Source organism: Leguminivora glycinivorella, chromosome 10 (assembly GCF_023078275.1).
Source record: "Leguminivora glycinivorella isolate SPB_JAAS2020 chromosome 10, LegGlyc_1.1, whole genome shotgun sequence".
Classification (NCBI taxonomy): Eukaryota; Metazoa; Arthropoda; class Insecta; order Lepidoptera; family Tortricidae; genus Leguminivora; species Leguminivora glycinivorella.
This window is the reverse complement of record NC_062980.1, coordinates 4,792,548-4,805,749: the sequence shown is the minus strand read 5'-3', so window position 1 is coordinate 4,805,749 and position 13,202 is coordinate 4,792,548. Positions and strand designations below refer to the sequence as shown.

The 13,202-nt window shown below is 38.2% G+C and overlaps 1 protein-coding gene across 1 annotated transcript in view; it reads right to left on the bottom strand.

Annotated features, from left to right (window-relative positions):
- Positions 1 to 13,202, bottom strand: part of LOC125230337 — a 62,948-nt gene that overhangs the window by 34,080 nt on the left and 15,666 nt on the right. The window contains exons 8-9 of the mRNA XM_048135468.1: positions 9,440 to 9,537; positions 6,767 to 6,901 (exon numbers count right to left, since the gene is read on the bottom strand). Of these exons, the coding sequence (XP_047991425.1) occupies positions 6,767 to 6,901; positions 9,440 to 9,537 (233 nt within the window). The remainder of the gene's footprint in view (positions 1 to 6,766; positions 6,902 to 9,439; positions 9,538 to 13,202) is intronic.

Here is a 13,202-nt window from a genome sequence, read left to right as displayed (position 1 = left end):
TACTTAATGAAACGTTCTCATCAACAATCATTTTTGACGACCGATATGGCTATGGCCTAGCGCGTAGTGACCGTGCCTGCTACGCCGCGGTCAATGGGTTCGAATTCCGGTAAGGGCATTTATTTGTGTGATGAGCACAGATATTTGTTATATATTATATCGTTGTCTGAATACCTGCAACGCAAGCCACCTTGAGCTTACCGTGGGACTCAGTCAATATGTGTAAGAATGCCCTATATTTTTTTTGTAATACTTAAAATAGCGTGTTATGCTTTTGAATATGAAAACAATCTGTTTAGAATACAAGAGTCCTGAGTTGACGCTTGGGTGTACGCTCGCCGGCCCCGTTACATGCCCCACTAAACGCTCCGCTCCAACCAGGCCACACTATGTCACACCTCGGACACTGGCGATCAAATACATGAAATAGGCGCGTTCCTAGCACACAGTCTAAGCTCGTGTAGGTGAACGCGTACTATGCTTGTATGAGTGAAATATGACAGGTCGACTTGTTCGCGTTTTTGACATGCGGTAATTGTGAGGTAACCAAGAGGGGGTGGACGACACTTTCAGCGGGGAGCGGGAGTGGCCATACTGTACGTTAGTACTCTTTATTATACTGTGTTATGTGTAGGTGTTTATAAATACACATTCCCGCGATGATACTCTTAAGGGATTATAAAAGTGATAAAAACTATAACAAATGCCATTATATGACAGGGCGTGACAGATTATATCCATTAGGGGTATTAAAAACCCGTCAGGTAACCTTGGTTGGGTCTTTACCTTGCACTTTGAGGGAGTGGTTACCATAAATGATAGTGGAAAGAAAACGATGAATGGTAGTTGTAGGTACAATGTATATTTTATTATGGTACATATTATAACTATGTATGTATTATCATAAGTGCAGTCGACGGGACACAGTAGAATTTAAAAGTAAGGATGACGCATTCCCGAAAAACTGGTACATTTGGATCACGTCTCCGATTTGGATAAAAATTGGTAGGATGATAGAGTCCATGATGCTGAGCAAGATCAACTAGGTTTCCCAAAATGTCCATAGGTTGATTGTTTGAAACTTTCCTTTTTAGTTACCAGATTTCTATACATTTTCGGTAACAAAAAAGGAAAGTTTTATACAATCAACCTAGGACATTTTGGGAAACCTAGTGGATCTTGCTCAGCATCATGGACTCTATCATCCTACCAATTTTTATCCAAATCGGAGACGTGATCCAAATGTACAAACTTTTCGGGAATTGCACATGTAATGCCCTTTTTTTGGGATTGTTCTATTCTTTCAAAATTAACTGGTTACCAATCAAACTTCCTCCTCAAATGAAACCAAAATTATATTTTCACCACACCATTCTGGTAAAGGCTTAAGACTTTGCTACTCGAAAACAGATAGCAAAATTGCAATTTATCCACAAGAGTGCAAAGTAATTTCATACAAATTTTAACTTGATGCCTTGAGCTGGCTGGTAGACTTTACCGAAAAATAATTTATTTTGAATAGATTGTTGTTGGAGTTGATTTAGTTTGATCTGTTATAGTCAGTATTTTGTTCGTGCTGGTGTGTTTAAAAAAATTGTGTTTCACTCGGTGGCAAATTTTATTTAACCTACGTGACTTGATACCCTCGCTATGCTCAAAGTTCAATATTGGAATCTTTCGATTGCTCGGGTACCAATATTGGCACGAGCGGTTAAACAAGTTTGCCCCCTTGTAAAACAAATACAATCACGGTACGCATGGCAAGGAAGCGCAGAAGTGGAAGCATGGGCACTAGAGGTATTTGGGTAGACAGAATAACGTCTGTGACAAATAGGCTTGTGCCGTTTAGTTCGTTGATCGGAGCGCTCCGATCTCGTTCAATCGCTCCCATGAACTAGTTCGCTCTTTCAGGTCTTTTGCTCATTTAGTTCAGCCAGACCAGCGACCACTGCGGTCGGAAAGATCAGAACGAATGGGACTGAATAGTGTCAAAATTATACGTATAGTCCACAGATAGTAACATTCCGGGCCGAAAGGTTGTAAGTAACCGAAGTCTTCTTCTTCTTCCTCCTACCCTTATCCCACGTTATGTGGGGTCGGTACAACACAAGTAACCGAAGTCTAATATGAAAACTTGACTTTTTTTGTTGCTCTGCTAAGTAGCTCTCGCTCTCGGTCGGCGCAGTCACACGCTCGTTCTCGATCCAAATCGCTCGCGCTCGCCGATCCTATACTGAACTAAATGAGCAAAGACCGAATCTCAGAGCCTGGAAAGATTCAGTTCATTTCGGTCATTGATGGGATTTTATTCCTAACAGTTCATAGTTCGTGAACGACACAAGCCTAGTGACAAAGACCACTTTGCAGGCTAGCATGCACCGGGCCCAGGATCGAGTGGCGTGGATACAACTGGTGAAGAGTGTCCATATTCTTCACGTCCCTCAGCCATGAGGATACAACAAAGAAGAAGAAAACAAATGACTATTGGTTTTAAAACTATTGACTGTAATGCACCATTGATTTTACCCACTCGTTTCTAATTTGCTAACATAATAAAAAAAAACAGTTCAATAGCCCTGGAAAATCACGTCACTTATGGAGAATAATAAAATTAGAAAACTCAAGTAGATTATAGTTGAAGTACTTCTCTAACTTTGATTGAAGATGCCACGACAGAAAAGTTTAGACGGACATGATGGATGCAAACTGAACATTCATTAGTTAAGTAATTTCTCAAGATTCCAACCTTAAAACTTGTCTTTTCAAGTAATTGTATAAGTACAGTCGGCGCGTGTATTGCGCAATAGCCCAGGAGCATCCATCTTAGGGTTGCAAATAAACGGTTTTTTTTCTGGCTTGAAAAAAAAAAAAACATGAAAATAAAACAGTTTTTTTCCTGGAGTATGTTTTTTTTTCTAAAGTACTCAATCTCAAAATTTGCAAAGTAGTTAAAACTTTTATTCGGTTTTTTAGACTTAATGTTAACTATTAAACGAATTTAATCAAACAACTTTGATTTCTGGTCCTATAAAAGTACATTTACGAAATCTGTAGTTGGTAGTTATCACTAAGTATTTACTGTTAGCAACACCAACGCCTCTCCACGCTGCACGCCGTATCGGGGATTCCCCAATAAACGTTTGTATACTGAATGTTATAAATGTACGTTTTTGTTAGTGAAAGGTGAAGAGGTTTGCCTCTTCTTTCCTAATGCGAACTGCTAAGGAATGGAACATGCTCCCCTCATCTGTATTCCCGGGCGAATACAATCTGGGTGAATTCAAGTCAAGAGTGAATAGGCTGTTACTGAACCAGTGAGCTACAACCTCGGCCTTGTCGTCACTTTCCATCAGGTGCGACTAAGGTCAATCACTGGCCAGTTTATAATAAAAAAAAAAAAAAAAAAAAACCATATTTAGAAAAAAAAAACAATGGTGCTCGGTTTTTTTCATGTTCTGTTTTTTCATAATTCTAAAAAAAAAATTTGCTTTTTTTTCTATTTGTAACCCTAATCCATCTACAAGTGTGTTTGAAGAACTTGCGACTGGCTTGCATTGATCATGTCCAGGGGCCTATTAAATATATGACAATTGACATATTGTATTCCAGGTGGAATTCTCTTTTTTATAAAAGTAACTGGATGGGGTCACCGCTTGTAACATGAGTTGTAAATAAAATTGTTATGCAATAGGCCCCAGATCGGACTTTACTTCCTATATCTGTGTTCATACTATTTTTCCTTCGTGCGAACGGCGCCACTTTGCGATGCCCTAAGAACAATTTGCGAATACGAATCTCTTAATTATGCTATTAGTGCTATTACACATACTATTCTTAGTTGTTCTTAGAAGTCACTTGGTGAGTGTTGATGACGCCTTGGTTGTTGAAATTCAATCCGGTTAATTTGAAGTTTTCATATTTAAAAGTCGGTTAAAATATTTAATTATGTTTATTGATTGACATACAAATGATGCATGAGTGCTCGAAAATGTTTTCTCACACAATCATCCGCTTTCTCTTCTAAAATCTTAGCGAAACGCAATAAAGTCTACCTAACAATTAATTCAACAACTGTCTCAGTATTTTCCCCACCTGAACACTGATACAGATTTACTATTTAATGAAAAACAAATGACGATTGATTGCTATTCGCTTAATTGATTCCGCCGTTGAACCTAAGTGTCCTTTGTTTTTACAATTAAATTGTTTGTGGATTTCAGTCCTATTTCTTAGTTACTGTTTTTTTTCTGTCTGTGATGCAATATTGGAGATAGATGGATAGCTCTGATTTTGATATGAAGCACTTTCGAATGCTGATTCTGGTCGATTAATATTAGGTCGAGAAATATCGGAAAAAAGTATACCCGTATAAAAAACTGCTTTTACCATCTATCAACTATGTGGGAATAAGAAATTATTAGAGTTTTTATACTTTCCAAATGCCTAGTAGTCTGTATATTTCCCGAGGGTAACATTTTAATGAAGATTTAGACAGCTACGGACCACCAATTATAATACCTAATATAAACTTGAATCTTACTTTAATTTTACTTTAATCTCTCAGAAACAAGTTTTTGAAGGTGAATTTTAATTAAATAGTTACTTAAGGTTTAAAGATGGAGAGATCAAATATAGTATTTTAGACTTAAATTTTGCACTTGATCTAATAAAACGCACACATTCCACTCCACCATTCAAAACCATTCTGGGCATTCTGTCCTGGGTGGCTAGCCGAATGGCACAATCGCTCACGAAACGCTCACGAAACGAAGCGCTAGTAGATATCTATCTCTATCGCGCTTGCGTATTGGCGCGACAGAGCCAGCGGCGTATCGCTTTCGTTTGGCGTCGGAGAAATGCCATTCGGCTACGGGGCCTGTCACTGACTGAGTGAATAAGTAAATGAATGGAATGTGGAATGAGTGAGTCAAGTTGAGACAGAATGTTACGCGCTGAGTGAAGTAACAATGACTGAGTGTTACGCGCTGTCAGTTGTAAGTCGCATTAGAAGTTTCACTTCAAAAATAACACTTATGTTGTCAGTAGTAAGGCACTGGTCCCACCGTGAGCTAGTAAGCTATGAGCTATCGGCTATAAAAAAAGAACAAAAGATAAGCACTCCCGTGCAAATAAAAGAGACACGGCGATTTTAATAGCTCACCGCCGGGTGAGTAACTATAAACATCGCCGTGTCTAATTTATTTACACGGGAGTGATTATCTTTTGTTCCTTTTTATAGCCGATAGCTCATAGCTTACTAGCTCGCAGTGGGACCAGTGCCTAAAAGCGCAAAAATTTCTTCACTTTAAACAAAAATTACTTCAGCGTGCAGTTTTAATACAAGTTTCACTTGGGTGGCAGGCCGTCTGGTCTGTATCAACCCTTAGGTGGCGAGTGCTCAACAGTTTGCTTCAAGTCTTAATGTAGGACACCTCTGTAGTTGGAGGCGTCTATTGGGTACGGTCACAGATTATTAATAAGTTACTAACGTAACAGATCCTTCACTTGCCCGCAAAACGACAAATACCTACACTTTATTTAACTAATACCAAAGACATATGTAACTCCGTATAGATAGATAAAGTCTAAGAAAAAACGTACCTCGGAACCATAGAGAAAAAGGTACGGCGGGCTAGATGGCGATACACCTTTAGGGCACTCTCGACTAGATGGCGCTAATATTAATATTTGACATTTTAACACATATCAAGCTAAGAATATGGGCCAAATTGTCAAAACTGAGGTTCAAAAGTTTTAAGCCTGTGTCGAGAGATGGCAGTCTATGTACTGCGACTACATATTTTTCTTTGGCAGTAACTCTCTAGGAACTCGATCCTCTTTGCTAATACAAGTTACTACGTAAAACTTAGAAGAATAGTAGGTACGTGCCACGCGACTACACAGGCGGGCACGTGGCGCCCCTCGGCCACTTGTTCATTCGAATGAACGGCTAGTGTGTAGCAGTGTTGTCACATACAATTTGAACAAAATGGTAGACCAGGGTGAAAAAATAGGTAGAAACTGGTAGACTTAGAAACGAAAAATAGGTAGATCTACCTGTTTTAATACCATCTAAGGTAAGTCCAGTTTTAATGATTAAAAATGCTTCTAAACTATTAAAAATATATTTATTGGTTTACTTGGTGAGTTCTTTATGGTGTTTATACATGTTTTTGTTAAAATATTTTAAACACAAGCTAGCGTCTCCGAGAGCTGCCACTGTCAGGCTGTCAGAAGTGTCAGTGTCATGTCATTGTCAAATGACACTGTCACTGTCACTACCAGGCTGTCAGTGTCAAAACTGTCAAACATCAAGATTTTCAAGCTGACATCCACAGATTATTCACTAAACACGTTCCGATTTAAGTAAAATGCTGTAATTATAAGACAGGTAAAACTTAATTTCGTAACACGCATGGAGAATTTTCTACAATAGTAATATTTTAGAAAATAGGTAGATTTAGGACCGAAATAGGTAGACAGGTAGACGGGAGGCAAAATAGGTAGATCTACCTATAAATAGGTAGATGTGACAACACTGGTGTGTAGGTACTTAACGCGCGACCGCGAGAGAGTGACGTAGGCCTGGTACGGTCTCATAGTGATGACATCATAGTTAAATACATTGATAAGCAGTCATCGTAGACTATGGACATCTGCAAATATGACAGAGGAGACATGGACGTCACCAACGGATAACACACCACACCTCATTGCGTTCTGGCAACCTTACTCACCAACAGGAACACGAGTAGAGGGACCTTACCTGAGCTCTCCCAGTTCTGTTCTAAACGTCTCCTCGTCGACTGGTTTGCGTCTGTTTTTGAAAGCTAGCAGCGGGAGATCCCCCATCTGGAGCAGCGCGTTATCAGTCATAGTGAAACGCATTGATAAGTTTGATCTGTGAAAACAAAATATAATTAGATTTATGTCTAAAAATATTAATGATTGATCAAAACTTACTTCAAAAAAAATTCTTCTACTCTTTGGGAACGTATACATAATGTAGATTTTTCAACAATATTGCGAGTGTTCCAATTGTTGTAATTTCTTGATTCTAAAACCAACTTTGTACCGTCTATAAATATTGGCATCTCTGGCACAAGTTGTGACATTCCTATATAAAATTATCTTTGTGGCGGAGTGGAGTGGTAAATTATATAGTGATATTATTGTCTGTTCTCGGTAGGTTCTATTTTCGTAATTACTTTTCTCTAATTTGTTAAACAAAGTGTGAAAACCTTGATAATGAATTTATTAAGTTTGAAATGCGCGTCCAAGTCCAGTGGGAAACAACTGGTTAGTTCAATTGCAGACTAAGTAAAGGTGAGGACAGCACACAATCAGCCTAATGGGGAAATGCATGTTGCAAGCAATTACAGAGAGTGGGTTGCATTAGCAAGCTACTTGAAGGCCCATCTGAGTTACCAAGGACATATGTTCTCTCCAGTGTCCGTAGCCGAATGCACAAACGCTCACGAAACGCTCACGATAATATCTCTTGCGTATTGACGCGACAGTGCCAGACTACATTTCTGCGGCGTTTCGGTAGCGTTTAGCGTCGTAGAAATGCCATTCGGCTACGGGGCCAGACATGTTTATCCCTCGGCATACCAGTGGCCCGTTTCCCGAAAGGTACAAGCCTTGTATTACAAGTGTGTTTCCATGACATCCATATGATTTGACAGTTCGCGCACTTGTAATACAAGGCTTGTACCTTTCGAGAAACGGGCCCCAGGTTGAAAACAGTATTGTGAATGAATTTATTATTGTAGAGAAATATACTCTTATAATAATATATTTAATATATTTTTATTGTATTCGGCCATAGCGATTGCACATCGGTTTTTAGTCTTCGTCGTGCGTTGTCTCTTTCTTGCTAAGGTATGTAACGTTAATCTACCTTAACATTCTTTATCGCCGTTTACTGTACGACACATTTCGTAATTTTATATAATTAATTAATCATGTACTTATTTCTATTTTTAACCGCCTTCCAAATCTCAAAGGAAGGGGTTCTCAATTCGTCTGTATTTTTTTTTTAATGTTTGTTCCTCGATGTCTCCGTCGTTACTGGACCGATTTTGAAAAAAATTTTTTTTGATTGAATGTATATGCATACAAATTGGTCCCAGTTCTGGTGGTGGGATCCTGGAGAAATCGAGGGAACTTCTCAAATCTGAAAGGCATACATATGGTGATTTTTGTGTTTTTAAAGGAACATCATGCATTTACGTACGGAACAGTGACATTTGGTGCAGTGGAACTCCTTATGATGGTCAGAATGGAACTCCTCAAATCTGAACGGCACACTTATAGTGACTTTGGTATTTTTATAAGAACAGCATGCACTTATGTCCAGAACAGTGACATTTGGTGCAGTGGAACTGCTAATGATGGTCAGAACGGAACTCCTCAAATCTGAACGGCACACTTATAGTGACTTTGGTATTTTTATAAGAACAGCATGCACTTACGTCCAGAACAGTGACATTTGGTGCAGTGGAACTGCTGATGAAGAGTGAGCCGCCCCTGGTTAGAGTTCCGTTCTGATAATCATTCTCATCTGTAAGTACTTCAGAATCTTCCAAATTTCAAAATTGGTTCAGAAATGACGGAGATATCGATAATAACAAACATTAAAAAATATACAGACGAATTGATAACATAATCCAACATTTGAAAGTATTTATCACCAGAACCCCAAAGGAAGGCGTTTTTTTTTTCTTAATAATCCTTGTATGAAGAAAACAATAATTTTTCTGCAAGTAATCAAAATGTAGCCTGGGGTCTGGAATACCCCACCTCGTATGCCGAGGGTTAGACATACATATTTTTAAATTAAAGATAGCACATTTGAACAAGAGATGCATTTTGTGCCTTGCACTACGAGTTTTTATTACGTTACTCGGTATCGAGAATGTCACGCAAAATGACATTTCTTTGTCTTGAGAGAGTGAACAGCGCCCCCAAAATGTAACTTAGGTACTAGGAAATAGGCCATTTTTTTTCAAAGTTGTCCACCTCACTTTTTTTGTAACATGGGTATTTTTACGCGATTCATACTCAGAATCGCGAAGTGTTTTGATCCTGATAGTAGGAAAAAAATGTCCCAAGACTTCCATACATTTTTCAAACCTTCCATTCCGTTACCGCCATACAAATTTGAATGAAAAAATGATAACGGAATGGAAAAAAACCTCGAGACACTTTTTTTCTCCTATTATGATTGAAAGAGCTCGCGATTCTAAGTGGAAACCACATAAAATTTTCCAAATAAAAAACTTTGAAAAAAATTGCCCTAATTTAATAAAACAGCAAACCACTGACATGTGATCTTCATTGAATTATTACTACATGAAGAAAAGTTCGATTTTCAATATTTGTGATCGGAGAGTTAGTTTCCTTTTGGAAAAATACGTCCGATTACCAAAGTTACCTTAACGTACTGCCATTGGTGAAAATAAAGAAGGCTACTTCTGACCGCTCCTGCTGCAGCCTCGTCACAAGCTTGCCCAGTTCTGTGGCTCTGCTTACCTGCACAAACACAAAGAAATATATTAAAATAAAAAAGAAGAAACTGACTGACTGACATATCAACGCACAGCCGAAACCGCTGGTCCTAGAGATTCCAAATTTGGCACGTAGGTTCCTTATATAAGGTGTAGAGGAGCACTAAGAAAGGATTTTTCAAAATTCACATCCTAAGGGGTTGAAATGGGGGTCCAAAGTTCAACGTTTGATTAAAATTACTTTTAGTACGCGGGCGAAGTCGCGGGAAAAAGCTAGTATTAAATATGCAAACGATTTTGTTACTGTTTGCCAGGGTTTTATTTAATGACGCTACATGGTCCATTCAGTTGTCTATGTGTAGAAAAAGCTCTGTATTATGCGCGTTTGTTTTTTATTACGATACGGAGGCAAACAAGAGGAAGCCTGAAAGTAGCGCCAGTGACAGAGAAATTGAGAGGAAGTAGATTAGCATGGTATGGGCATGTAATGCGGAGGGATGAAAGCAATGTTATAAAACGAGTGGTAAATATGAAAGTGGATGGATACAATGGTAGTGGAAGGCCTAAGAAAAGATGGATGGAATGTGTGAACAACGATATGAGAGTGAAAGGTAGTATGGAAATGACGGCTGATAGAGAGAAATGGAGGAAGATGATCTGCTGCGCCGACCACAAATAATGGGAAAAGGGCAAGGGAATGATGACGATGACGGAGGCAAACGAGCAGAAAGTTTGCCTGATGGTAAGCGATCACTGCTGCCTCCCATAGACATACGAACCCCCAGAAGGGTTGGAGGTGTGTTGCCAGATTTTAGTATGGGATGTACGCTCTTTTCTTGAACGTTTGAAGGTCATCTCGCGTTAGTATAGGCCAAACTTTGGTGCTTAATTTTCCGTTTTCCCAAAATCTAGTGAAGATACAATATTTAACTATGTATATCGGGGATCTCGAAAAAGGCTCTATCAACTTTTATAAAATATCCTATAGGTATTAGGATTTTGTAGGCAAAAATCGATGTAACCTGTAGCTATGTCACGCAATGTCTTATTTGTAGAAAATCGCGCATTTTTGAGTTTTTTCCTCGCGGAGATATTTTATTTACTCATTGACACATTTGTTAAAACGACATTTAAGTTCTCACCAGTACACCGAAAAGCAAAATTTTAACAAATACTTACAAGAATACGTTATGTTAGTCATTAGTCTATCATCCATCATAATACTTCAAGCACTCAAGGCATACACGTGCTCAACTAGTAGCATTTATCACGCACATCATACTGGCTTACATTATTATAGGTAGATAGATAGACATAATACTATTTATTGGCACACCTCAGCAAAAGATACATAATAAATATACCGTGGAGACAAAACAAATGGTTATAAATATAGGCAGACAACAGACGGCCTTATCGCTAAAGAGTGTCACACCACCTCTGGTTAGCGAAAATAAAAAACATAAGAAAAATACTTAACAAAATAAGCAAATCGTAACCCTTCTCATTTTCAACACACAAATTGGATACACATACACATAATTATTATACAAGAATACATTATAATATGGATACACATAATTATGTAAGAAGAGAAAATAAATAGACGACTAACATAAACTTACTATAGTTGAACTTTGTGTCAACATATTTTCAAGAATCTTGAGTATGAAGGCATGCATTTTGGACCACATTAAAAAAATGAGTATGAGAAACACAAAAAAAAACTCTTTACCTGATGATTTAAATTACATAAAAGTAAAAACCTGCCTAGCAACAGTAGCAACAAGCCAACAGGCGATCTGACCTCAGTATTTCATGTAAAACATTTCCCAGCAGCAATTTGTTCTGTGTCAAGCCGCGCTGGCCTGACGTGCTAGTTAAACCAGACGTTTATGATAAATAATGCAACGAACCAGAGGAATCATCTGCGACATCGTAGAAAAAACCGGCCAAGAGCGTGTCGGGCCACGCTCAGTGTAGGGTTCCGTAGTTTTCCGTATTTTTCTCAAAAACTACTGAACCTATCAAGTTCAAAACAATTTTCCTAGAAAGTCTTTATAAAGTTATACTTTTGTGATTTTTTTCATATTTTTTAAACATACGGTTCAAAAGTTAGAGGGGGGGGACGCACTTTTTTTTCCTTTAGGAGCGATTATTTCCGAAAATACTAATATTATCAAAAAACCATCATAGTAAACCCTTATTCATTTTTAAATACCTATCCAACAATATATCACACATTGGGGTTGGAATGAAAAAAAATATCAGCCCCCACTTTACATGTAGGGGGGTACCCTAATAAAACATTTTTTCCATTTTTTATTTTTGCACTTTGTCGGCGTGATTGAAATACATATTGGTACCAAATTTCAGCTTTCTAGTGCTAACGGTTACATCCGCGGACGGACGGACGGACGGACGGACGGACGGACGGACGGACGGAGGGACGGAGGGACGGAGGGACGGACGGACGGACAGACAGACATGGCGAAACTATAAGGGTTCCTAGTTGACTACGGAACCCTAAAAAGGACACATTAAATTTAGGGCAAGTAATGCCGCAAAGAATCAAATGAAATTATTAGTGTAACTCGTGGGAAAAGGCAATGTTTATAATACTTGAAAAACTACTGAAAAACAAGAAATGTACCATTACCGTTGTTGTTGCTGATTGTTCTAGGACATCCCATAGGTGCATAGGGCCTCCACAAGATCCTTCCACGCCTTTCTATCTTGGGCCACCGCCTTGGCCTCGTTCCAGCTAAGTCCCTACCATTGTAGTAATTTCTATTTTATTTAAAATTTGGCTTACAATGAAAACAGTAATTAATACATTTAGTCAGGGACCAAACGACCTCTTTTACAAAAAGTCGTCGACATCTCTTCTAAATACCTAAAACAGGTATGGATGTGTTCCTCGTTATCTCCAGATTACGAATTGACCTGTTTTAGTTTAAGGAGGGGGGGACGGGTTGAGAAAAAGGGGGGAGAAAGATGGCGGCCGACCATCATAGATATTTATTCACATCTCGAGTCCTATGGCACCAATCTGTTCGTGCAAGGTGTCGTTTGAAAGCTTATTAAACCTACTTTAATTGTTTTTAAATAACTATACTCATAAAAGTAACCGTTTACGAAATATTTGAAAATATATGTTTTTTTATCGCGCATGAATTGCACAAGTACTAGAAAAAATGCGTCTAACTCAATAAACAATAACTTTACCGCAATTGATGTTATTATAAAATTTTCGCGTCTATTCATGCTCTTTCTAAAAATATAAGTTTCATTGGTATATAATAATATATAACCACGTAATTACGAATTTGGTTTAGCAGGAGTCACTCTGCCCGGTCGCAGAAATGGGCGCCTGACCGTAGTAAAGTATTCAATATTTTTGAGGTCCTATTTTACGGATCCATATGCGAGAGGTATCGTTTCAAAGCTAATTAAACCTACTATATTTTTTTATAAATAACTATAATCATACCTAAAGGTAGCTGTTTAGAAAATATTTGAAAATATGTGTTTTATAGACCATGAGTCGCACAAGTACCTACTGGTAAAAATGCTTCTTAATCAATAAACAACAACTTTTCCGGAATTGATGTTAGTATAAGATTTACGCGTAATTTCGTGCGCTTTCTAATAACATAAGTTTTATTGGTGTATGATATTATATAACCA